Below are 25,579 nucleotides of genomic sequence, written 5' to 3'. Positions count from 1 at the left end.
TTGCCTAGCTTTATTAATCATATCATAATTATTAAGGTTTTTAAACTACTAATTTCAATGTTACTTTCTTTAATTACATTTAAAGTAAATGATCGATCGTACATTAAATATATTGTATAAGTATATTTTCGTATATTGTATAATCATAATTTTGCACATTATAAACATCAATTGCAATCGTTGCCTGCCACTCGGAATCAAATAATATATGAAAACATTTTCTGAGTTGCGTATATTTCTCTAAAATATTAATAGTATTTTTGCATCTTTATGAAATTAAAAAGCTAACACTTTGAGAACTTTTTTAGCCTTCAGCAAACACAACAAAATAAAAAGTTAATCGCTAAAGTGCTTCTGGCCATAATCTTTGTTAACATTATTGTTAGGAAATGTCATGTATTCAGGCACAATATCAGAAAATAATATCAAATACAGTTTCACATGAATTCCTTTGTATTATGCGCGGAAAAGCCCGACACATGTCATACTTATTTCTGTTTTGGAATTAACACGAATTGTTTCTCTCTGCCTTATCAATTAGCTAGAATCGGATGTGGATCATTTAAATACATTAAGCATAGATTTATTATGATTTTTTTCTTTATTTTTAATTATCAATGTTTTTCCCCTCAGTTGCTCGCAACGTTTTGCACTTCACTTGAACTAATTATCTCATAATCTTTGCTAGAGCTCTCAGAGTCTGATTCCGAATTGCGGGGTGTGCTGCAAGAAACAAAGTAATCATTAGTCAGTTGTGATACATATAGTGAGCCTATTATTTAAAGCAAATAATACAATTTTTAATGCGAAAGTGTATGTCAAAATATTTTCATTGTGAATTTGTGTATGTATATATGGGTTATGTTAGGTCAAACTAATAAAACTTACTCAGTTAATTGTGAATTGTATTAGTCTTGATTTTAATATCCACACTTTACAAAGTTGCTAGAAAACTCAAGAAACTTTAAGCAGACTGCAACCAGAGCTGCTTAAATAAGGTAACAAAAAAATGGTAACCGGCATTCGAGATTGATGGAACTGTTTGGAGTTTATACTCAAATTGCATGTGAGTCACAGATTATATGAATACCACATATACAGATTGATCAGTATGATAATGAAAACTCTCATTATTTTTGCTTCGATAACAAAATTGATATGTAGTTCTACTTTTTACTATTTTCGTAAAGCTTAACATTTTTTTTAATTGTTAAATTTTTTCTTTAGATTTTATTCTTATAATAGAGATTATTTCAATTACGATAAATTTCACTTGATCCAACAAATTTGCTTCTCGATTACGCACCATCTACCGTTTTGATCGATTATGAAGGAGAATAATGCATGCATTAATAATTCGCAAATCAAAATTAAGTGAATGTAAACAAAAATTATGAATAATAACACATAATGTGTCTTGAAATCATACAGTATAATTTATTAAGGAACAATATACACAACAACTAAAGTTAATGTGACATGACTTGCATAAAAGCATATACATACATATGTTTTATATTGAAACCGATAGATCCATAAATTAAATATTCGAGCAAATGCGTTGAAAAACGTTAATGATACGCAAATTGATGCAACCTGCTTACCCAGCTTTGGTATCCTTGGCTTGTGCCGTGGCGTCCAATCGTGACGATGATATTTCGCTCTCATAATTTTGAGTCGCATCACCGCCAACATCATCATCATCCTCCTCATAATCGTCAGCACCAACCTTACGGCGCTTACGCACTTCCATATCGGCATCGTGCTCTTTGATTTGCTCAATTTTTTCCGGTTCAAGTGGCAAGGCGTCCGCATCGCCCTCAACGTCACCATCACCGTCACCATCACCATCTACAACAGTATCCTCGGCATCGCTATCTTTCTCCTTTTTCTTCGATTTTGATTTGGATTTCTTTTCTGACTTAGATGATGTTGATGCGGATGTATCGCTTACATAATTACTCTGTAAAAATGTATATTGATAATAATGTCTACTTATCGAAAAATTGAACTCACGAACCTCATACAGCGGCCAAAATGAAGCAAAGAAACCCACATCTTCGGTCAAATTCGGAAAGATCCAGAAATGCAGTTTGCCGCCAGTCAGAGCCCACACGATCGTAAATATAATTAAACGTACAACGGTCAGAGCCAGTATGAAGACCAGGAATCCGGCTGCGGTTATGGACAAGTAATAGACGCCCTTGCGTAGCATTGGTGGCCATAACGGATACATGCAAATGCCAACGGCGCCCAACAGCAATAAGAAGCCAAATATCCAGTAGTGTAATGGGATGGGATCAAAGATCCAAACATATGCTTCAGAACCATCTACAAATATTTGTTCTGGATGCATGTCCAGGCGGATTTTGCGTTTCTTTTTCTCTTTCTTGTCAACCACGATGGTTTGCACTCCATTACCACCATCGCCCTCTGGATCGGTATCTTTCTTCTCTGACGATGAGTTAGAGGACTTTGCATTTGATTTACCATCGTTCTTTTCCTTCTCTTTATCCTGCGCTTTGCTAGAGTCCGACTTCTTTTCCGACTTGCCGCGAAGTTCGTCTAATGTGACCGGAACTTTCTTGGCGCGATGGAAGAACTTATGTTCCAGCATAATATCCATAAATTCCACTGCCTGTTCCCTAGTGGTAAACAATGGAGCATCGCCCTCGGCGAATTTGGACTTCATCAGCGCATCGATCGCCTTGCTCGAAGTGAAGTACTCGACGATGTGACTCAGAAACTTCGTTTTCTTTGTCTTCACATTTTTCTTTAGCCATTTTGCCACATTCTTTTCATCTTTTGAAGGCTTTTCCACCTTCTGCTGGCCAGGCTCGGAATATTCCTGTAATCAATGAGGCAAATTAATTAAAAAATTTAAAACTTTGGCAAAATACAAAAACCTCATTTATAGTAAGTCAGTTAAGGCACATTAAAATCTTGTCTTATAACATAATCAATCTGTACCGCAAGTTTTACTTCAGCAACGAATTTTAATGTTCCATTTCAATTAAAATAAAAAATACTTTCATTTTCTAGACAGCAAGTTCTTAATGACTTTTTTTAATTTACACGAGATATTTCACTGTTTTTCGTTAAGGTAACGAATTTAGGCCACGACACCAATTCCGCATTTCGTCACACTGTACATTTGACTGACATATGTACATACATACATAGATGTTACTACGTTTGTCTGTATCTATGTTGGTATATTTGCATATTGATTATTAATAATACCAAGCCATCGTCGAAGATTTCCTGTTCCTCTTCCTCCTCCTCAACCTCATAAAGATCTCTGTCCGAGAATCGCTCGTCCTCACTCATTGCTACAATTTAAATATATTGTCGATTTTGATAGTATAGCAAATACTACTTTAAGTATTGGGTTGTTTTTATTTTGCCGTGAAATGAAGTGACGTGTAGCAATCGCTAAACAAGTCTAGAAAGTACTAAATCTGAGCTGTAAGCTGTCTGGTCAAACAAGTGGCAATCCACACTCAGCTCACGATCACTATTCAACTCATACATACATTTGTGGTAGAAACTTTCCCCAACTACACCAACAACAAAAAAAAAAGAGCACGAGCAACAGCAGAATCAAAAACAAACCGCTGATAAGTGGGTGCATCTGAGAAAGACCAAGCAAGAGACGAGATGAGTCTCAGTGAGAGAACAAGAGTCAAGAGAGTAATTTCATGATCACCGTTACACCTCATCATAAGCAGACGCTCTGTTGATCACCAACACATTATTGCTTCCACCTCATTCCTTTACAACCGACAACCAACAGCTTTCCAAACCAGCAGTGTTGCCAGATTTTCAAATACGTTTACAAGCCGAGCACAGCTGTTTAATTGTGTGTATTAGAATTGCGTTGAATACTGAATGCCACCGAACGTGGGTTGTTTATTGCTTCTTTGACAAATAAAGCTGTGTAAATGGAAAATTGTCTATACAAAAGACTCAAAAGTGCACTTTTAAGCGATGATGTGGCAGCAGTAATTGGAATTAGAGAGTTAATAATAGACGCGTGCAGCAGCAGGGGGTTAAACTCAGTACACAGATGCATCTCCCACGCATATTCTCTCATATTTACTCTTGTGTGTGTGTGCGTATACAAAACATCATAATATTCAAAATACACATATGTATGTAGCTGTGCCGCATGGTTTGAATTGAACTTGCCCCCGCTGAAATACGCTGATATGAGTTTAATATACACGTATCAAATCAGCTTAGCATTTTTTGCAATTTAGCTAGGATTTTAGGCCCTATGTTTTGTCGGTATGTCACAGATTAACATGAAAACAAACACAATAATCATTCCAATTGCACTGTGGCATACACACAGACGCACGCACCAAGCCATATGCACAAAACATACTAAAACGCAGCAATCACGCAAGATATGGAATTTTGTTTTTGCGACGCACGGCTGCGTTCATTAAATTACGTTTTGGCCACAGACTTACATCTTTGCGACGACGTGCACGTTTCTTTTCCGACATTGTTGCTTAACAGCTGCGTTGTATCAGAGGCTTTTATTAATTGATTCTAAAATTTTTTTTTAATATTTCTGCCACACACGCACGACCGACGAACTTGGCGTACGAAAAGAGGAAAAACAAAATTATAAACACAACGCACTAAATAACGCCAACGAAAATACTGAAATATTCTTGTATTATTGAAGGTGAACTGCGTACATTTTTTTAACTGAAACAAATAATTCAGTGACAACCTAAAAAAAACAAATGTTAAATTTGATAGTAGTAGTGAAAAAAATGTTATACGTCTAAACATTTTGTAAACTTACAAATATACCATATGAAGTGTCCCAGCTGACAATAATTGGAGTTGCTGTATTTTGACACTCGGCATTAAAACGTATATTTTAGAAATTTTAACTGTGGTTACACTCCGATAAAAAATATAATAAAGTTTTGAATTCTTGCAAAAGTAAATTATTATTTTTCGAAATAAATACATTAAAATTTTTGTATAAACACAAATACTTACATACTTTAAAAATTTAAGTGCTCGATTAATTTGATAGAATAATTGAAACGAAAATAAAGTGAACTAAATTTGTGGCAATGGAACAATAGATGAACATTGTCAATACATCTTTGCCCTTTATGGTAATTTTGCGATCCTCATAGACGGAATGCCGCGACGAATGTCCAAACAAACAGACTACAATGCAGTAGATGACCATCATCTTACTTACAAATACGCAAACTCGCTGGGATCGCGACAAACTGTTGCAGGACTTGCTATCTCGCCATTTCCCGGTCAACGGATGCCAAAGCCCCCAATTGATCCACAACACTTCGAACGAGGATAAGAATCTTTCGCGCCACTTCTCGACTACGCGATTGTCTCCAAACCTAAGAACCATCGACGAGCTGAGGATGAGAAACTTCTGGCGCACCCATCGATTGACTATAAACACTTGGCTCATCTGATGCTGCAGATCCACCAACTCGATGCGTCGCAGAAACCAGCTAGGATAGCGTCCCGCATTGTTGTGAGCAACCGCAATTCGAGTTGGAATACGAATGTCACGTGTACGAATCAGAAGCACGTACGTGGAATTCCGAGTTAGCTGAGGATGCTCTGGATCCTGCATGATTGTGAACTGTAATTCGGCCCGTTGAGTGGTCTGAAAGATGAGACGCACCGTGGCCGTAGTTTGGGCATTGATGCGTCCACCAGTCTTCACAAATATCAATAGATCATGTACATCCCGACCAGATTCTGTGTTCAAGCCGCTCATATCACAAATGACCGCCTTGGTGGGACGCTTATTGAACCAAATGACCAGCACCAGCAGCCCAATGAAAATCAGTGTAAAGATTACGATATAGAAAACAAGCAACACCATATTCATGTCTATACGATCCGCGTCCAATGGCACTGCAGTGGCTGGGATGTGATATACATAGCTGGTATAGGTGCCGAGCACAGTGCATTCGCAATGGAGAGTGCCCTTTTTTTGGAACTCCAGTATGGGATAGCATTGGTCGTGGGACCAGTGCTGCGAGCTCTCTGACAAACTGTATTTCCAATAATCACAGCTGCGCTCCTGGAATACAAATGCATAGCTAGCCGGACCATTGGGCACCGGCGTGTCTTCGTCTTCATGGTAATCCCCTGCACCATTGATCTGGAATGCCATATAGGCCCGTTTGGTTTCAGGGCATTTATTGCGAATGAGCATGATCTTGTTGCTTGAATTGGAGGGCACAAAGCAACTGGCCTTGGACACTTTATCCCTCCATGATCTTGGTCTCGCCCCGATGTAGAGCAGCACTTGCAGTTCATGTGATGACTCCTTAAAGCGCACCGTTACCATCGCATGGCCCTCAATACTAACGCGATACAGGCGCACCTGTTGCATGTAGCTCACTGTGCCCGACTCCAGACAGTGAATAAATCTTCCCGCATCCGAGATCACATATTCATCCTCCTCATCATCTAAACTAGGTTTACGGCCCTTATTTTGAGGCTTGGTATCTGTGTTGCGATTTAAATATATTAAGTATATTGTGTTATGAGAATTACTTTTCGAAACTATTAATACACAAACCATCCGACGGGAAGATGAGGTCATCGTCCTCCTCCACCGCCTGACTACGTGCGACATTCTGGCTAAAGTCTATGCCTAGGTCACCCGTCATGTCACTTTTTACATTTATCTTTGTCATATATTTGGCACCTGCACCTGAAATATGAGAGATTAAACAAACGAAATCGTAATAAAAATTGCAATCGAAGCGCTTACTAATAGAGTCGTTTTTGTCCAGGGCTGGTTTGTACTTGCCCACAGTAGTCACGAATCGAATGTCGCTGTCGGATAAGCGGCGCTCCTCCTTGAACTCGTCTTCATACACATAGATGCGCACAGAGAGCAGCACGGCACTGGGTTGCTTCTCCTCTGGGTACCACCAATAAAGTTCGCGTGTTGTCGAGAGGACCTTAAGGCAAATGTAATTGGTCTCAGGTTCCTTGGTTTCCTGCAATAGTTCGGGTGAGAAAAACACAACGTGCATGCTATCGCTAGTCTTGATATTGTAGTGGCGATTTGCTTCAATATAAAAACACTGAATTTCTAGGGAAACGGCCTCCAAACCTACTTCAGAGGGATCCCCTTGCAAACCATGTTGTCGAGCCAAGTCTAGGAATCGATAGAGCCGTTCCGTTTCCCACTTGGCATTCAACCAGCGTAGCGAACGGTTCTTAGCCTCCTCATCGTCGAAAGCATTTATCTCCTCCCTGAGTCGATCAATAACATCCTGTTGCAGTTTATTTTCATTGATTGCTTTGCGATATTCATCGTATATATGTTGCGGTGGACGTGGAATTTTCCGATTAATGCGATCCATCATCTCGTAGACGGTGACACAAGCAACAGTCACATTAATATATGGCTGCTCAGTCATCTCTATTCGCCCTCTATTGTTGTACAGTGTTTGAAAGTTTTCGTTTAGTTTGGCCAACGTTTTGGTCAACAAGTTATGCTCCCGGATATTAATGGGCGTAAACCTCTTACCGAAGGTTTGCGTTAAGTTGGCCAACTTGCCGAGCGTAATCAGAGATTCGGGATAAGCGTTCTCAAAGGCTCGCATCAATACCTCACCACCTTCAGCAGTATTGAGGCGGCAAGCCAACGATTCGAGTGTCTGGTAAAATTGCATATTTAAACCACGATCCATCATGTCTACAATATCGTTCGGCTCCTCTGTGATGTATTGCCATATCTCCTCTGGGGTATCGATTACAGGATCTTCAAGTGGCGTCACTTCTACATCCACGAAATTCGTGCGGCACGTAAGCAAGCTATCGCATATCAGCACCTTGATCTGATTCACATTATGTGGCAGATGCACTGGGCAATTGCATTGCAAGCATTTGTTGAGCAACACACGATCGGCATAATAGAAAAACTCGATGGGTTTATGGTCAGTTACATAGTCGCTGCAACAGACAAAAAAAGGAGTCCTGGCCTCAACTCCGGCTTTTGGGTTCACTTCACACGTGCCGCCAACAGGAACCACTGTCTTCATTAGGTCCGTCTGATCCTCTCCCTTGCGTCCATCTTCCAGCTGCAAGACTACCTTAATGTTGGCCATCGTTCCCATCGTACGCACATGCATCGTCATATTCTCAGAGCTGAGGGTATACTGGTCGCCAACATACCATGCATATTTGATGGTCTGAGTGCCACAATTCAGGCACCTGGCCCTAAGGCGCACCTTATTTAATGGATTGTATTGACGGTTGGCGCAATTCGACATGCAAACAATCGACACATGCAGTACTCCGTAGTTAACCATTTGTACCGACTGGGATGCCTTTGACTTGATCATTCGATTGTTATTGGCAGCCACCGTCAATGTGAAATCGTATTGACAGTTGACAAGAAATTTATCCCTGGGTATTACAAGTTTTGAGCCTATAGGCAGAGAATTCGATTATATGTATGCAAGACTCGATCAAATTCAGAAATTCTAAATTAAATGGCACCTTTAAACCCCATTGGCGATCTACAAAGCCGATTTGTATAATCGTCTTCTGATGTACAGGTCCAGTGATAAGCTTTAAATTGTCGAATCTTCTTGGGCTTAGAGTAATCGCGACTAGATGATCCATCCATTAAAAGTGCGTCTGCTACATTCGCTTCGCGATGTCGACCACCGTGAATAATTGCCTCGACCTTGGATTGTACCATTTCCACATAGCAACGGGCCATGAAGGGAATGCCTTCATAGACGCCCTGAGGTTTGATCACGAAAAGATTTCGCCAGAGCTCATGAGCAGCTGGCACTTGAGTCAGGCTGAAACGCTTTAAAGTAAAAATCATGCGTTGATTCCGAATTGAATACAATAATTCTGCAAACAAATACTTTCTGAAATAACGGCATTGTTGTTCAAGCAATCCAAACTCACCCGTCTCGGACAGATCGTAAATGGTCCACGTTAATGTCACATTATGAATTTTGCATTTCTCCTTGAATATCGTAGTAATTGATGTGCTGCGAGTTGGGATAACTTCCTGGGGATTCTGGGCAACGCCGCAATGAATCATCTTTAACAATGGAACACAGTAATTAGGCAGAGTAACCTTAAAAGCAACCTCTACAGTAACTTCGGGGATCATAGGTTTTTTAGGAATCACTGCCGTCAGAGTCATTAGATCGTCGTCAGTATCCCAGAATATTGATGCAATTTTTGCAAAATATGCAGTTTCGTAAAGCACAGGTTGTGGTGGTTTTATTTGAAGCTCCTTCAAAACATTGCTAATGCGGCGCGTCTTCTCGAACTTAGGTGGCATTGTCTGTTCATCAGCACTGAGCAGAAGATAGGCCAACAGGTAGCTCTTTGCGTAAAGACGTAGTCGTACGGTATCTCTTGGAAATACGGACATGGCCATCACCACAAACGTCTCCTTTCCATATGGCACTTCGCTATTCATGTACACTTGTAGATTCATCAAATGCAACACATCGTGATCCCTATAGGCGGCTCTAGTTGTGATTGCTATTAGAAGGAGCAAAGCCATGCTCCGCCATATTTGCAGCCACATGTCAGTCAAGCTTAGGAAAGAGAATTAATAAATTCTCTTATCTGAAATCCTTGTAACTTTAATATTTCTACTACATATTAAAAGGCAACTCCGTCTCCAAATATTTTTGAATTGTCAAAATCACAGGTGAATAAGCATTTACAGTTAATACGTAGCAATAGCTACAAATTAGGGAATTGTAGTTAAAAATTAAGGTTTCTTTTATTTATTATTTTTGTTTTACAACAAAATACAGACTAAATAATAAGTAAAATATATTTATTTATATATAGTATATGTATATATATATATATTTGTGTTTGTATATATACATATATATTTATTTCTTATTATTATTATTATAGATCCCTCGAAACTCTCTTGGCTCTAAAAAGTTTACACTACATGTTGTATTCTTTCTGTTTCAATTTTCTTTTTTTTCTATTTCTTCTTTTTGTTCCAGTTGAGTGCGGTTGTGTGGATGTGTTTTGTTTGAGTGTATAATTGTGTATTATTGTATATGTTTCAATGATATTAAACGAAAACCACGAAATCATGGTTGTAATTGCAGTTCTTGCATAGGGCAAATATGCATACTAAAATTTATGTGCAAAGTAAACTATCTAAGAAAATTTTTGTTTTCCTATTTGTTTTTCATTTTTTTTTTATATATTTTAAACTAAATTGTGGGTGAAACTGCTAGCATGCGCCATGTACGAACGAAAGGGTAGAAGGGGTACTGTGATTTACAATTTTTTAAACGCTAAGAACCGGAATTGACAATTGCAACCAACTAAACAGTTAACTTTCCATTAAGTGAAACTCTAACAATATTTACTTGAAATAAATATAATAAATTGTGTAAAAATAATTTAAAATGATTTTATTTAATTTTTTTCTAGTCTGTTTGCAAGAACGTTTATTTATCTGGTAAAAAATGATAGTCAGTATTGTAAATACCACTGGATTTTATTAGTAAATTGTAGCGATTGTGCACTCTAGTGATCTATTCTCCCCCTCGCAACATTCATAAATACATATACGATTTATGGATTTGGGAAAAATATATTGAAAGAGAAAATTTGCCTAATTTTGTGATTTCCTTCCTAGGCGCGAATCTAAACTATTTTTTTTTAAGTTGCCCGCACAACGACGACAGCTGATATTTTAGGTACCAAAATCAAAAACAATAATAATGATAATAATAAATGTTAAAATTAACATCAGAATTTTATATTATAACGCACAAGGTATACAACTGTCCGCTTATACACATTATCATACTTCATCATGCATTTTTATTTTTGATCTTTACGTCAATGTGGAGCCTTAGCTATCTGAGCTTCAATATTCTTCAAAATCCTCCACCTTTGTTGTGTCTTGTTTTCATAGCTTTTTCAAACCCTGGGGCCAAGTTCCCGTTCGTAAGCTTCAGCCCAAGGCCAACGTATTCGTCTGCCCACTACGTTATAGGCTCGATTCCTAGTTTTAGACTTTAATTAGCATTGAAGTCATCCTAGTTGTTGCTGTGTATGTTAACGAGCGTTATTTAATTGTTTAAAATTTGCAGCAAGTTGGGAAAGAGATATGAAGAGCTTTGAAGTAGAATTTCAAATCGCAATTACTCAAATATGATTCATTTGCTTGCATCTATGTAAATATTTCCTTTAACGTTTCTCAATTGGTATGTGTTTTGTGGGTCAGTTTGAATTCATAAATATATATAAATATATATATGTTATGGGGCGGTGTGTTTAGTATATGTGTACGGGTTTTAAACTAAATGATAAAGTATAGTTTAAATGGTAGTCGTGTTAACTAAATGTTAAAATCTGGATCTTACGAATACAGCACTCGAATCATGCTCGCTGTAACCCAAACGTTTTGTATGCTTGAACACCTCGTTTGTAATGCTCGTCACGGGCATCGACTGATCCAAATTCTCAGCCATGTTGAGCACAAGCCGCAAATCGCGTTGCATATGACTCAATGGCTGTTGCGGATTAAAATCGCCCTTGGCCATTTCTGCAAAAGAAACACAATTAAATCTTTGAATTAAATTGTAATCGTCTTAATTTCTTACCCTTGCCCTTGGCCAGCAGCAGTGGTGATTTCATAGAAGTTAAATCGAATATGTCTATGATGTCGTTTAACGAAATGGAAAATCGATCAGCTGCAATTAAATATATTATGATATGATTTCATATGTTGTAATACAACGAAGGTAAATACATACCCAAAGCTAACGCCTCTGCCAAGCCAACCAAACTGACTCCCAGAATGGTCTGCAAAATGAGGTTCACTTTACAGGCGTTGCCAACATCTGCTAGGATGATAATAATAATTCCAATTTTAATATTTGTAAGTGAGCAGGAACATTTAATGAAATGAAATGGCATTCTCAACTTACTGCCCAGGAAAAATGTATTTTTGGCAATAGTCTTAAAGCAGGAATGGCACTCCTCAAAGACTGAGCGATCACCGCCGGCCAAAATGATAAGCATGCCTTCGGCGGCTTCCTGTCGAGAGCCATGGATTTGAGCCTCTAGATAGCGGCCATTACATTGCTTGATGCCCTCTCCTATGTCCAACGAAGTGTCCGGATCAATGGTGGACATCTCCACATATGCCTTATTGCGTAAATCTTTCAGCTGCAGGACACCACAATTGCCAAACACGAGCTGCATCAGTAAACAGAGAATACATATTAATATATAACAAAATGAGGTCATTTGAAAACTTACATCTTTGGCGCCTTTGGGATCTGATACACAACAGAATATGATATCTGCCGCCTCCACGACGTCCATGGGTGTATCCTTCACCTCTGCGCCAGCCTCCACAAAGGGCTGGCACTGCAATCCAGAAATAACATGTACATAAATGTATTAAATTCTGCAATATAAGCAGACGAACTCACCTTATCAATGGTGCGGTTCCAGACCACAACCTTGTGCCCTGTGTAGATCAAATCCTTTACAATGGTTGACCCCATCATGCCCAGTCCCAAAAAACCAAATATCTGATCCGATGCCACAATGTCGCGATCTGCCAACGTATTGGAGCGCGAGTTCATGTCAATGGTCTTTGTCTCCGGTCGCGTAACAACCGGTCGATCCAACAATGCAATTGCATTTGGTGCTCGCTTGGTTAAAGTGCCCAAAAAGGTTTCTGTGTCTATACGCGCACGAGCTGCCAACGATGATGAGCTGGCGCCATCGTAATCTCCACCCGGACTCTCATACTGATCAACATCACCGGACGCAACGCGACGCCCGCGCTTGCCACTTGATCCCAAAGGACCAGTTGGCGTCAAATGCGAGGAGACGCGGCGCTTTTGAGCTGCGGCCGATTTCGCTGATGCTGCCTTATTTGCCTGTTTGCTGCTTACAGCGACCGCAGCGCTTGATTTGGCTTTCGGTGTGCGTTTCACTTGACTCTTGGCCGTTGGCGTTGTCGACACAACTGGAGACGTTGCACCGGCGACGGCATTCGCAATGTTCTCGCTGGCTAAAGGCGGTACTTCGGACTCATCATCTGGGCTGCCAACTACATGCGGTACAACGCCGTTGTTGGTATCGGAAGCCACCGCTGCTGCATCGGGATTCTCATCGCTGTCGAGGCCATCGCGAATCTTGTCAAAGTCCGCCTCGGTGGCATGGTTGCCCATGCCGCAACTGACATCGATTTGGCCATCAATCTCCGTGGGATTGTCCACATATTTGTCAATATCGGCCATCGCATGGCGAAAAGCGGCCGGTTTGCTCACTTTGGCTAGTTCGTCCTTCCATGGTCCCTCGAACGGTTTAATATTGTGCTCTTCAATCCATGCGCTGCAATATCAAAATCAGGTTAGAATAAGTTTATATATTTATTTATAACAATTACTTACAAATTGCGAGAGCCAAAGAAGAAAACACATTTGGTGTTTGCACGTCGCTGTTGACTGAGCAGATCCAGCGGTGGCTCGACAATCTATAAAACATAACATTTACAATTTTTTATAATGCTTAAATGCTCTCAAATAAATTAAACACTAATCACTCTAGCTCGCACAGCAAACAAACAGATACACACACACATACACATGCATGTAATCAAAGTCCAAGCAGCGTTACTTTTTTACACATTGTACTGTACATAAAAGAAAGCTATTATATTTAAAGTTAACACAAATTGAGCAGAAAAAAGACATGCACTTGCTGCTGATAGCAACGCTACGCTGGGCACACTTCCCACACACACATATAGTCACACGCATTCCATTTACAACAAACAACAAATATTGTCGAAGCCTGCAAGTGCGTTATGACGTCGACAGCAGCAGCGGCAGAAGCAGCGACGACGCCTCTGCTGCATAAAAAAAGTACAGTCAAAAACAAACACGGCAGCGGCAGCGGCAGAGGCAGCAACGTCGCCGTCGATAGCAACATTTGTAATTACAATAATGCTTACCATGCCTGGCCAAGGTGTGAATCCCTTCATTTTAGCCCTGCAATTGGAATACAAATTTATATATCAGATTTGTTTTAACACAATTTAATTACAAACTATTAAAATAGCGCGCGCGCGCGAAAAAGCGCCAACGCAACGACTTCGCAACTACAAGTCAATACATTACAATACTACAATACGCATGCAACATTAGCTCAATTCATAGTAGCATTTTAAATATTGAAATGGTTTCCATTATTTTTAATAATAGCTGCTTAATCGCGATCTAAATGTTTTTACACCGTTTTTCTCGACAATTTTCGCTTGCCCAACTCGGCGGTAATTGAGGTTATGTGCATTCGCCTTATTTTTCTTGCCACAATTTAGCTACGAAGTTTGCACAATAAGTGTTTTTATCCTTATTGTCACGGTTAGAACATCATTTCTTCTGGAATGGTAACCGGGTGTCTTACCAAATTAAATCCTTAGGCTTGTAGATAAATTTCTCTGTCGAGTCGCTCGATAGCGACAATTTTTTATTTTTCGACATGATGTTATCTAGACGTATATTAAACTTGGTTATCTTGCTGCTGTTATTGGGACGACACACACAGAAAACTTATTGTTTAATTTGTTTTAGCACAAATTTGCCGTTGGTAGCGTTTATTAAATTTTCTCAACTTTTCGTACGCAGCCTGCTTATTTTCTTTTTGCCTTTGTATGTGTGATGCGTTTTGTGTATTTCGATATGCACTAATATCGAAAACAAAAATGGCGCTCGACATGTGATGCTTTTGCTTATCGATTATTTAGGAGTTTTTATTACAAGCAAGTTGGCATTACTCAAGCAAGTTGGCATCTTCCCGATGTGAATGTAAACAAAGGTGTGACCAGCACTGAATTTTCTAAGCGAATGCTTAAAATAATTGACTATTAACAATTGATAAGTCATTTAAAAATAGATTTATCGAACAAATATTCTAGCCTTATTGAAAAAGACGTTTACAAATTCTGTTTTAAATGACGCGCTTTCTCTGATTTGTTTTTAAAATAAAGCCATGAGTTCCGTCGTATTATATATATTTTGTATGTACATACTTATGTACATACATACATATATATCGGCGTTGAAATGTACATACATATGTACATATTTGTTGTAATTTAGGGTGGTGAAACATGTCAACAAATGAATGTATGTCAAAAGTACGCAGAAAGAAATAATTTTTTTGTTTTCTTCTAAGAAATGCGGCACTTTATTACAAATGAAACAGGTCACTAAACCAATTTGAAGTTGCATAGTAATACATTGAAATAGGGTTACATTGACCTATTGGCAACATCTGATACTAAAAGCTCTTCAGTTCATACATACATACATACATATACATATATATATATATATATATACAATATACAATATTATTGTAGCGCAAGTTGCAGTGTGTGCCAAAAGCGCAGTCCTATATTTGCAAAATAAACAAAAGTGCGTGCCCAATAGTCACGTACATTATTTTGCTTTAACCAACCCGCTCTGCCAGATTTGTTTAAATAAACAATAAGCGCATTGCAAATGTTACATTTTAATTCGGTTCATTGGTAATTTAACTCCAATCCGAAATTTACCCAATCCACGGTCACACAACATTGCCTGTTTATCTTGTGCGTGCGATCATTCCTAAACAATGCGAATTTGAAATAGGAGTTTCACTTAAGCCGCAGCAGCAGCTCATGCAGGCATTCATCAGCATCAGCAAGAGTCCAGACAAGAGTCCTTAACCTCAAAATAAATTACCGCACGTACATACATATCACGCAGCCACTTTAGCAATCCAAGGCAAAGGCGAAAGGCAGACAGAAGGCAGGCATTCAGCACTAAACCATAATCCTCATAAATATGAAACAATCAAATAAAAAAAAAGTGAGAAAGTTGCAGACGAGTGTGCTTGACTCTGATATACTCGCTTCTCATTTGATTGCCAATATATTAAATAAATATACGAACTACATATAAAGAACATAGAAATATAATTGACCAGATTTAAAATTAGTTTCTTTGTTTTTATTATTTTCTCAATTGGAAAATTCATATCTCTTCAAAATACCACTAAATTATAATACCTTTCTATTTTACGGCTAGCGGGTATACAAAGAGTAAAGGCCACACAGCAGCACAAAGAGATGGAAAACTCACGATAGACGACGCGGCCGAGTTCCATACAGGCTTTTTATGACGTACCCAAGGCAACAAATAATAAATAGAATGAAATATCTACAAAACAGTGAAAGTTGCTGCAGCCGGAAAAAGGGTAAAATTATGCAGTTTTCTATAGGAAAGTTTGCAACTCTTTTTAGGGTAAATAAATTGTTCACACTTTGTTTTGCAATTAGATGCCAGAGGGTTGAAAAAAGGGTAAGCTGGCAGCTCGATAATAATTTATAAGGGTTAATATTGTATGTGAGTTTAATTGGGATAGGTTTAACTGTTAGAAAAAAGCCTTGCGTGCATTATTACGCAATAAGTCAATTGGTCGAATATATGTAACAAATTTATAGGGAAATATATTTTCCGTATTGCATTCACTTAAATTCTTTGCCACATTGAGGTAATTTCACATCTAACTTTATGTTGCCATAGATGCCAGCTTCTAGGAAATCAGCAAAGAGCAGACGAGGATCTCGAACGAAGCGCTCGACCAGTTGCAGAAAGAGGCGACGATGCCAATGCTGTGCAATTATTACGAGCGCTTTGGATTTTTAAAATATTCATAAAAAGTTCTTATGAAGCAAAGCAACGGTCAAATTGTTTACAGTAAAAGTTACATACATATATTGACGGAAATATATGTACATATCGCACATAGCATAGTGCGCGATAATATTATGAGAAAATTTAAAGTCATCTTTGTGAGACTTAAAGAATAATGATGAAATTATTATTATGTAAGGGAAAGTCTATTACGACTCATTAGATCTGTTTCACTCTCTTCTGAGCCTACAGCTCTGCCATCGCCAACAGGTGCTTGTATAAATTCAAATTCACTTTACAGTAAATACGCTTCCCTAAGATTGTGCTTGTTGTCCTAATCAAAGCCACGTATTCTTCTACAACATGCTGTTAAGATTCTGTCTCGGTGTCAAAGTAACGCCATGTAGAGGTGAAATTTCAGTCTCCAAGTTTATTCAGAAGTGCAACTAGTATTCAGAGTTTATTCTTTTCTAGCATGACTACTTGCTTAGTCAGTGTTGCCAGTTTAGCTTATTATAAGCTAGTTCTAGCATATTTGAAAATGGAAAAGCTTGTAAAATATGCATCTAGCTTATAGCTTCAAATATAGCTTATTTTAAAATTCATCTAACATATTCTAGTTTTAAATGTATTTGCGACATAAACAGTTTGTTCTGTAAGAAAAATATGCATGCTTGTTCTTTTTTTGCCGATGGTTAAGGGCATTTGGTATGATCGTGAATTTATTTCTAATTAATAGTGACATCAAAGAACGATCTTCTGAAGTGTTACCACTAATCGTTTGGAGTTGTGAAATTAAATAAAGTGTTTGTTAAAATGCCAAATGTATGTATAAACAAATTTTTCGTAGCATCGAAGAAGCATATGTTAGCAATAGGCAGTAATAAGACATTAAATAAGATTTTTGTTCAATCATACAGAAAACTAGTATAAATCCATACCCTTTGAATTGGTGTTTTTTTCTTTTGGAAACTGTCACAATGGAAATTTAAAGACCTAATCATAAATATAGCCCCCAAAGATATTTGCAACCCACATAAAAACATAATAAGGTTTAATGTTTTCCCTCATTTGGGTGTAGGTTATTTTTCTGCATAATTTTTTTTTAAATTTGGCTTATTCTAGCTTGTTTTTTTTCAAAAATCTAGCTTATACGGCTGCTCAGAACCTGGCAACACTGGCTTAAGTCGGCAGCTTGAATTTGGTTTGCAGACTTTACAAAAGCACTGTAGAAACACTCACAGCATTTCGTCCATCAAAAATATTCCAATATCATAATTGAAATATGAGTAAAATACATACATACATATGTATGTATGTATGCGTGTATGAATGTCCCGGTTTAGAAGTTTGTACACTTTAGCGTATTGAGAGAATATTGCCCACTCGACTATTATACATAGAGAGCCCACATCAATATCCAACTCAGTCTTCAAAGCAGCGCGAATAGCGCATGTTGATCTGGAATATTTATTTTTCCTTTAAGAATTTAGTTGTGTTTAGAATCTGTAATTCATTACATTTTCTGTTGTCACTTGTGTGAAATCGTGTGCCATTATTAGAAATAAAAAATATACCGAAATATACCATGCTCAAATATATGTACATTGTACATATGTATGTATATGTAATGGTGTGTATAGTAAATGCAAACTGCTGATCTACATACATATGTATGTATATCTGTGTCATCTATGTGACACACTCTGTGTGACGTTCATGAAATTATGTCGATATCGCAAAAAATTGTAAATCTAAGATCATATTATTTCAATTATTATGCTCAGGAGAATGGCGCTGACTCAATGGTGAAAATTTAAAAAGGAAAATATATTCAAAGTGTTGGCAAGGAAGCAGCTATCCAGTTTCAAATTGAAAAGGCATCACATAAACTGTCACCTTGTCAGTTTTCCCGCAATTTTGGTAAACATAATAGACTTTTTAATATTTTTATTAAATTATTAATTGCTATTTACACATATGTAGGTACAATTCATCTTTTTTTGGACTCTTGCCAAACCAAGCAAATATGCCGGACTGCGATGATAAAAAGTTGAATGGTTGTAAGTGCATTTATTCTTAGATCAACGGCCTGTTATTCTGATTATGAATTAGCTTAGGTTTAAGCGCTTGAATGGGCGTCATTTGATTGATCTTCTGTGTTGAAATCAACCCTCTAATTGGCATTTGCATAATTGAAGCTTATGTAGTACCTATGCATTTATTCGATTTTCCATGATTTTTTTATGTGATAAATGATAGTGGTTTTTTCCGCACATAATAATATATAATATGTATAGGGTCTATTATCCATATCTACAAAGAGATCAGAGTTTAGCTGTTGTTGGGTTTTTATTACTAATTTTGGAGAGAGCGTAATGCAATTTCTCTAGTTTTTTTTTACATTTGAATAGTGAACGTTTAACCCATTGGATAGTAAGTAGGAAATTCTCTTGCGGAATTAAAATGTTGCGGAATTAAAATTGATTAAAGTTCATGCTGCTAATGTTCATTAGCATTTTAGAATTTACATTAGTTAAACGCTTTAAGTCTACCAACATTAGATTGGGTTAAGTGTGCCTGCAGGGCAAGTGTAAATACAACAGCAATGAGAAGTGGTAGCATCTGTTGGGTGAGTGCGAGGTGAGTGGAAAGTCGCGTAACTGGTGCAGCACAAACAATTGGCAAATAAGGACGAGGACCTCCGCTCGGCGAGCCAGCTGCGGCTTTTGGCACTTTGCTTTTCTTTCCCTTCTTCCTCTTGTGGAACTGATCCGCTTTGCGGAATAAGCCCTTTAAACTCTGCCGAAACTTCAATATACCGTACAACTCACAATAAGCAATTGAAACTTGGAAAATATATATAAATATTACTTAGACCCAGCTCCATTTGTTTATTTTGTAACACAAAGCCTATAAAAAATTGTGAACTTTTTTACTGCTGCTACTTCTCTATATATGAGATTGTAAAAACCGTTAAGATATCTGTCTATCTATTTTTAGATTGGCAATACGCAAGTATTTCTCGATTTATCTTGTATTCGCTGTTAAAAGAATACATTTTTCCCTATCCAAAAGCAAGCTATGTTATGTTCCTTCCTTATGCAAAGAAAAACATCAGAGAATATAAATTTCTTTACAAAATTTGGAAGTTATTCATAAACAAAAAGCTCTTTGTTATAATACAAATATTTACGTATATCAATTTATATGCGGATATATTTGTAAAGAGGCTCCGACAAAAAATTTTGAGAAGTTTGCGCAAAAATGATTGTCGAGAAATTGATTGTTGATGTGTTGATCAGATATCAGAATAATAAGGCCAGATTTCTAACAGTAAGTTTCATCAAAATAATTTGAAATGTTTTGCATTTTTAGGGTCACCAGAAGAGACTACACTTGTACAAAGAACTCATAATGAAATCACAAAGGACACAATCGTCATTACTGAATATGAAAATCCAACAAAGTTTCGCTACATAACCATGGAAGACGTTGAGACGAATGGTAAATTTGTTTGCGAAATCGAGTCGCAACTGGAATCGTGTTGTCAGGACTACAGCCAGAATAAGCATTATGTTCATTCTCAATATGTCATTGTGCGCTATTACCTGGTGACGACTGTGAAATATCTGCGTGGAAGAGTTATTCATTTCAGAGGTGATGGCGTTTACTTAGTAGAGTCCCTGGACTACGGTTTCAGGTTTCTCTGTCGACAGCTGAATTTATGGGTGCTGCCAAAGAAGTATTCTCACAAGCATATGAACGCTTTCTGGGGCGGTTTGTATGGTGTGTCGCCTTCTGAGAGGGTTGAGTGGTCAAAGATTGCGGTAGACTTACTTCACCATCAGCTGGAGCAGGCGCCAAATGTGATATTCACAATCAAGTACTACTCCACAGATATACAGCATAATTATGGCAATATGTTAATCAAGTCATCACACGAGGATCAGGAATCGTTTCTCGACGCAGCCGGATATCTTCTAGAGCGGCATTGCGCTCGGCTGGATCATCAATTCATGACAACCCGCAATTCTGAGAACGATCTGTGTGATTTGCGGTCAGTACAGCTAAATGAGGCGGGCATTAAGCCGAACCCATTTATTGCATCAGTCATTCAATTGATGGAATTGCAGCGAACTAAGATTACTCAGAGGGTTGGACTGCAATCAAATGATAAAACCGTTAAGCCATGTGGCACTTTGAAGCCACCGTTTGAACAGCTAGAAAAGCTTGATTACATCTTACAGATGAGCTCACCACGAGAAATTCCACAGTCGGCGAGGAAACTCAGCGTGGTAAAGTGTCGCAACGAGAGAAGCATGAATAACGCCTTCCTCGCCGCTTCTTCAAGCAAGTCGAGTAGCATTAATAGCTCCTCCGATAGTTCAACAAAAATGATCAAAAGAAAAGCGACGGAAAACTGCACTATTGGGGCAACCAAGTCGCAAGATGTCGAATTAGCTCTACCAGCGCCTAACAATCCGACAGATCGGAGTATTTTTAATAGGAAGATAGATCCACAACCTAAAACATTTGCACAACCGCAGCTCACCGAGCCAAAAGGCACGCCGACAATGAAACCAAAACAATCCACGTTTGACATAGAGAAGTTGGATCGAATAATTAAAGAAATGAACTGCTCGTCTCTCGTTGAGAAAGTGCCAAGTGCCAGGCACCAGCACTTGAAGAAGTCGACTTTGCTGGACAAATGGAAACACAGCCAAAAGGATCAATTGTTACTGGCTCACAGCAAAGAGCAGGTGTTGCCATTACGGGGCTCATCAAGATCGTTATTCCATCACTATGTCGGACAGGCAATGGGAGAGATGAACATTCAGAGTCCGCGGAGATTGCAGAGTTATGCGTGGCCACATCTAATGAAGGGTTATACAATGGTGGCGATTGATGACACTGGCAGTGGTCGTTCTTGGAGTTATTTGCCCACACTGTGTTCCCTGGTGATAAGCACCATGCAGAAGACACCGACTACAAGTAAAGATGCATGCAAATTGGGTCCCTTGGCTGTGCTCGTGGCAGATTCGGTGACCAATGCGAACTTACTCAGCAAACACTGCAGCTTGCTGATGAAGTCCTATGAGACGAAGATGCTGAAAGTGGTCAACACACACGATCATTCCATGCTGGATGTGCAGCGGATACTATTGAATTCTTGTGGCATTTTTGTAACCACTGTGTCCCACTGGAATCGTTTGATTCGTGACACTAAATTTAGATTCATTGACGAGCATCGGCTGAAACATTTCATCATGGATGACTATGATAGAATGCTCTCTGCTGGACCATATGTGCTGAAGAATGTGTTACATCACCTGCAGAGTCTAGCGATCCCTGAACTCCAGCTCGTCATAATTGCCCAGCAATGGCATCGTCGCCTCTTTCTGCAACTGGTCGAGCGCTTCGATCGAAATCCTCTTCTGCTCTTTGCTGATTTCCTTGAAGCTGCCATCTATGGCAACATAAAGCTAGATGTGAAATTACTTCAATCCAGCAAAAAGACTCAACTGTTGATGGATTACTTGGCTGTTCATGTACCACGATCACGCACCATTATCTACTGCAAAAACGATGAGGAGCTGGCAGGTTTGCAGATGGAATTGAAGGCAGTTGGTCATGATTGCATTGGTATTCAGGATGCACAGCATCAGGTAAATTTTAAAATAGAAACCATGAGAATTGAGAAAAATAGCATGTGAAGTATAAAAAACTAATGTACATTTATTTTTTGTTAATATGCTTGCAACATCTTATTAACCATATGATGCACTTTCAATTGGCTTCATTCTTCCTCTTCCCGCCACATAGAATTCCTACTACACTATATTGCCTTCTGAATAATATGTTTTCATATAAGAGTTTTCTTAATTTTATTTTTCACTACAGAAAATCCACGAATTACTTTTGGTTTCGGATGCTGATCAGCATTCAGCTTTGTTGCCGATAAAGAATTTCGGACTGCTGATCCATTACAGTATGCCAGCAAGTTGGTCTAAGTTTTCAATGCGTTTTCATGCGATCATCGACAACATAGGAAATATTCTAGCTCCTCAGGACGAGTGTTTGGACACTACATCATATATGATGCTCGACGAGAGCAACACATACGAGTTGCTGCGACTGGCACAATTTCTTACCGCACATAATATTAAACTGGATGAGCAGATGCAACAAATGGTGGCCAGCTGTCGGCAGTTGACCGATCAAAAGCGTATCTTCTGCCACCGTATGCTGAACAGGGGCGAGTGCGTTGAGAAGGCATGTAACATGCGACACTTTCCAGTTGAAGGCGAATTGCAGAGAGGGCACAGTGCATTGTGGCAACCGGGGAATGTTGTGTGCTGTAAGCTTGTCAAAGTGTACAATCCGGGGCATTTTGTAATGATGGCAAAGCGCTACAAGTTAAGTGATAGCGACTCCTGGCAGGCTGCCCTTCCCCAACCTTCTATGCGTAAGCTGAGCACTGCTCTTAGCTTGCAAATGAGCCTGGAGCAGAATCAGCGGATGCAGCAAGAATTGAGCATATCTGAGATATGTGTAATACAACGAGGCTTAGGGTATCAACGGGTCCGCATAGTGGACTTATCAGACAAGCGACTGGTTACTGTTCAGCAGTTGGACGAGGGCAGAGAACTGCTAAAGGTTAAACGCACAGAGTTACTGCAATGTGATGACGACTTCAAAAAGATTCAGCCTCTGGCCATGGAAGTGCGATTATGTGGTCTGATGCCTTGTGACAGCGATGATGGCGACTGGCTGCCAGAGGCTACCAAGTGGGTTAGCAGTCAGCTAAGCAACCTAAACGACAATCAGCACCTGCAAATAATTGTGGACTTTGCGATGCTCGATACGATCTATGTGACAGATATAGTTCTGTTGCAAGACTGTCCCTCAATGAAGACTTCAGTCAAAGCAATGCAACTTTATAATGAATTGTTGGAGCGTGAGTTTGGCCAGCGGGACGAGCACAGCATCCAAGGGCTGCATCGAATGTATGAAGAGCTATTTCAAGCCCAACAGGAACAAAACCTTTCATGCGATGTGTTTGATTTTAAGGAAATTCTCGGGGATAGTGCTGACAATGATGCAGTGCGTCAAGAGTCCGACTGCTCGTCAGACAACGAGTTGTATAAGGCGAAAACTGTTGATTCAGTACCCCAGCAAATAGAGTGTCCCAGACAAGATCACGACATCGTTTCGTCAGTAATAGATGGCGAAAGCAAACTTCAAGAAGTTGAGTTTCAAGGGTCCGCAGCCAAAGAATCTTCTGCTCCTATGGAAGCATTTATAGATGTACTCATAAAGGACCTGCAGAGTGATAATCCCAAGTCTAAGGAAGGTGCAACTAACATTATGCATCAAATTCTAGCTTCTGAAACTCCAGCTAAACGGTTTACAACCGACCAAAAAAGAGCTCCAACGAGACAAGAGGTAATTCCAAAATCAGTCAGCAATGCAATTTATTATACTGCCACCGCAGACAACGCGGTGCGGCCTAAGGTCAAATGGCATCAGACCCTCACGCAGATTGAGATAGTATTTGAACAACAGGTGTCGCAATACCAACTTATCCATACGGGCAGCGTTCTAGTTTATCATGTCCACGAAACTACACCGCCACAGCGTTGCTTCCTAAATTTGCTCGGGGAAGTGCAAATCTTATCGGAGCGACAGCACGGATTTCAATTGCAAGTTAAGCTGGCTAAGCTGGGTCTTAACACATATTGGCCCACCTTGCTAAGCTCTCTAAGTGCCCAGCAGCATTCCCAATGGCTTGTCTATGACACGGAGCGCAGCGCGTTGCCACAATCGAACACTTATCTTTTGAATTTTAAGCGTTGCGTGCAACGCTCTACTCAAATTTCCAATTCGTACTCAGATGACAACGAAGATAGCAATTTTTCTGATAATCACGAGTTGAGCTTTACCAATGAAGAGTTGAGCTGGAGTGAAGATGAATTCTGATTGATGAATTAACCATAAATCTACACATTTTAATATTTAAAAATGTTATTATATATTCCGTTTATTTTACTAATTTTATAAAACTTAAAAATAAAAACAAGAAAGTTACAGTCGAGTATGCTCGACTGCGAGATACCCGATGCCCATTTTGAATAAAAACAAAATATTGAATAAAATTCGGCGGAAGTGGGCGTGGCAAAAATTTGAAACAAACTTGATCTGCGTGTAAACATAACAAATCCTGTCGAAAAAAGATTATAGCTCTATCTCTTATAGTCTCTATCTAGATACAGAGATACACAGACAGACAGACGGACATGGCTAAATCGTCTCGGCTGTTGATGCTGATCAAGAATATATATACTTTATAGTGTTGGAGGTGCCTCCTTCTACCTGTTACGTATATTTCCAGCCGGCACAAAGTTATAATACCCTTCTACCCTATGGGTAGCGGGTATAAAAAATGTTACTAAAATGCTCGTTTAGATCCATTTTATATGGAAATGGAGGCACTGCTAAACATAACAATAAAACGATTCTTTTTCTATACTAGATAGTATTATTTTTTTGATATTTTTTTTGCACTTTCTTTTTAGTTTTAGTGCAAAATATTGTGCAATGTATTCCAACAAGAGTGGACATTTTGAGTCTTATTGATCGATCAAATTTTGTGAACAATGTTGTGTACACATTTCAGCATCCTAAGTAGCAAATGCTGGGTTCACCTGATAGTTTTCACAGTCATATACATATATATGTTTTAGATGTGGATACATTGATAAAAAAAAAACAGTTATTCTTGCAGCTCTGGATTAGCACTATATTTAGAGCTAAGATTG

At 38.8% G+C, this 25,579-nt stretch overlaps 4 protein-coding genes across 8 annotated transcripts; 1 reads left to right on the top strand and 3 right to left on the bottom strand.

Moving 5' to 3' along the window:
* Nucleotides 1–112: 112 nt before the first annotated feature.
* LOC117563293 (translocation protein SEC62) lies at nucleotides 113–4,636 on the bottom strand. 2 transcript variants are annotated; one of them, XM_034241537.2, is made up of 4 exons: nucleotides 4,479–4,636; nucleotides 2,021–2,848; nucleotides 1,605–1,963; nucleotides 113–723 (listed from the first exon to the last, which is right to left on the bottom strand). In XM_034241537.2, exons 1-4 carry the CDS (start codon nucleotides 4,512–4,514, stop codon nucleotides 630–632), a joined length of 1,317 nt encoding a protein of 438 aa, XP_034097428.1. In that variant the 5' UTR covers nucleotides 4,515–4,636; the 3' UTR covers nucleotides 113–629. The 2 variants fall into 2 exon arrangements, with proteins under 2 accessions (XP_034097428.1, XP_034097427.1); XM_034241536.2 differs by lacking the exon at nucleotides 4,479–4,636 and adding an exon at nucleotides 3,244–3,455.
* Nucleotides 4,637–4,947: 311 nt separating this feature from the next.
* Nucleotides 4,948–9,657, bottom strand: LOC117563538 (uncharacterized). Its single transcript, XM_034241917.2, has 5 exons — nucleotides 8,959–9,657; nucleotides 8,536–8,901; nucleotides 6,794–8,464; nucleotides 6,599–6,733; nucleotides 4,948–6,525 (listed from the first exon to the last, which is right to left on the bottom strand). The coding sequence occupies exons 1-5, from the start codon at nucleotides 9,593–9,595 to the stop codon at nucleotides 5,051–5,053; spliced, it is 4,284 nt and encodes a 1,427-aa protein (XP_034097808.2). The 5' UTR covers nucleotides 9,596–9,657; the 3' UTR covers nucleotides 4,948–5,050.
* A 1,055-nt stretch (nucleotides 9,658–10,712) lies between these two features.
* On the bottom strand, nucleotides 10,713–14,749 carry LOC117564345 (cytokine-like nuclear factor N-PAC). Of its 2 annotated transcripts, none has more exons than XM_034243057.2 (9): nucleotides 14,482–14,749; nucleotides 14,030–14,066; nucleotides 13,467–13,549; nucleotides 12,495–13,407; nucleotides 12,319–12,429; nucleotides 11,985–12,255; nucleotides 11,811–11,900; nucleotides 11,658–11,747; nucleotides 10,713–11,599 (listed from the first exon to the last, which is right to left on the bottom strand). In XM_034243057.2, exons 1-9 carry the CDS (start codon nucleotides 14,556–14,558, stop codon nucleotides 11,400–11,402), a joined length of 1,872 nt encoding a protein of 623 aa, XP_034098948.2. In that variant the 5' UTR covers nucleotides 14,559–14,749; the 3' UTR covers nucleotides 10,713–11,399. The 2 variants fall into 2 exon arrangements, with proteins under 2 accessions (XP_034098948.2, XP_034098950.2); XM_034243059.2 differs by having other exon boundaries at nucleotides 11,811–11,897; nucleotides 14,482–14,748.
* Nucleotides 14,750–18,115: 3,366 nt separating this feature from the next.
* Nucleotides 18,116–24,875, top strand: LOC117564706 (putative ATP-dependent RNA helicase SoYb). Of its 3 annotated transcripts, none has more exons than XM_034243585.2 (5): nucleotides 18,116–18,390; nucleotides 18,545–18,680; nucleotides 18,744–18,820; nucleotides 20,136–22,426; nucleotides 22,662–24,875. In XM_034243585.2, the coding sequence occupies exons 3-5, from the start codon at nucleotides 18,787–18,789 to the stop codon at nucleotides 24,738–24,740; spliced, it is 4,404 nt and encodes a 1,467-aa protein (XP_034099476.2). In that variant the 5' UTR covers nucleotides 18,116–18,390; nucleotides 18,545–18,680; nucleotides 18,744–18,786; the 3' UTR covers nucleotides 24,741–24,875. The 3 variants fall into 3 exon arrangements, with proteins under 3 accessions (XP_034099476.2, XP_051858382.1, XP_034099477.2); XM_052002422.1 differs by having other exon boundaries at nucleotides 18,116–18,430; XM_034243586.2 differs by lacking the exon at nucleotides 18,116–18,390 and having other exon boundaries at nucleotides 18,467–18,680.
* Nucleotides 24,876–25,579: the final 704 nt, after the last annotated feature.

The sequence above is a fragment of the Drosophila albomicans genome, chromosome 2L (genome assembly GCF_009650485.2).
Source record: "Drosophila albomicans strain 15112-1751.03 chromosome 2L, ASM965048v2, whole genome shotgun sequence".
NCBI classification, from domain to species: Eukaryota; Metazoa; Arthropoda; class Insecta; order Diptera; family Drosophilidae; genus Drosophila; species Drosophila albomicans.
Note: the sequence above shows the minus strand (reverse complement) of the source record. Positions and strands in the feature narration are given on the sequence as shown.

Coding starts and splice junctions, on each gene's coding strand:
- LOC117563293 (XM_034241536.2), bottom strand. CDS start 3,330: ATGAGTGAGGACGAGCGATTCTCGGACAGAGATCTTTATGAGGTTGAG. Junction 1,964..2,020: donor CATTTTGGCCGCTGTATGAG/GTTCGTGAGTTC, acceptor ACATTTTTACAG/AGTAATTATGTAAGCGATAC. Junction 724..1,604: donor GCCAAGGATACCAAAGCTGG/GTAAGCAGGTTG, acceptor TGTTTCTTGCAG/CACACCCCGCAATTCGGAAT.
- LOC117564706 (XM_034243585.2), top strand. CDS start 18,787: ATGCCGGACTGCGATGATAAAAAGTTGAATGGTT. Junction 18,821..20,135: donor TGATAAAAAGTTGAATGGTT/GTAAGTGCATTT, acceptor TTGCATTTTTAG/GGTCACCAGAAGAGACTACA. Junction 22,427..22,661: donor TTCAGGATGCACAGCATCAG/GTAAATTTTAAA, acceptor TTTTCACTACAG/AAAATCCACGAATTACTTTT.
- LOC117563538 (XM_034241917.2), bottom strand. CDS start 9,595: ATGTGGCTGCAAATATGGCGGAGCATGGCTTTGCTCCTTCTAATAGCA. Junction 8,902..8,958: donor TTACGATCTGTCCGAGACGG/GTGAGTTTGGAT, acceptor ATTTGTTTGCAG/AATTATTGTATTCAATTCGG. Junction 6,526..6,598: donor CCTCATCTTCCCGTCGGATG/GTTTGTGTATTA, acceptor ATCGCAACACAG/ATACCAAGCCTCAAAATAAG.
- LOC117564345 (XM_034243057.2), bottom strand. CDS start 14,558: ATGTCGAAAAATAAAAAATTGTCGCTATCGAGCGACTCGACAGAGAAA. Junction 13,550..14,029: donor TCACACCTTGGCCAGGCATG/GTAAGCATTATT, acceptor TATGTTTTATAG/ATTGTCGAGCCACCGCTGGA. Junction 11,748..11,810: donor GGCAGAGGCGTTAGCTTTGG/GTATGTATTTAC, acceptor ATTTAATTGCAG/CTGATCGATTTTCCATTTCG.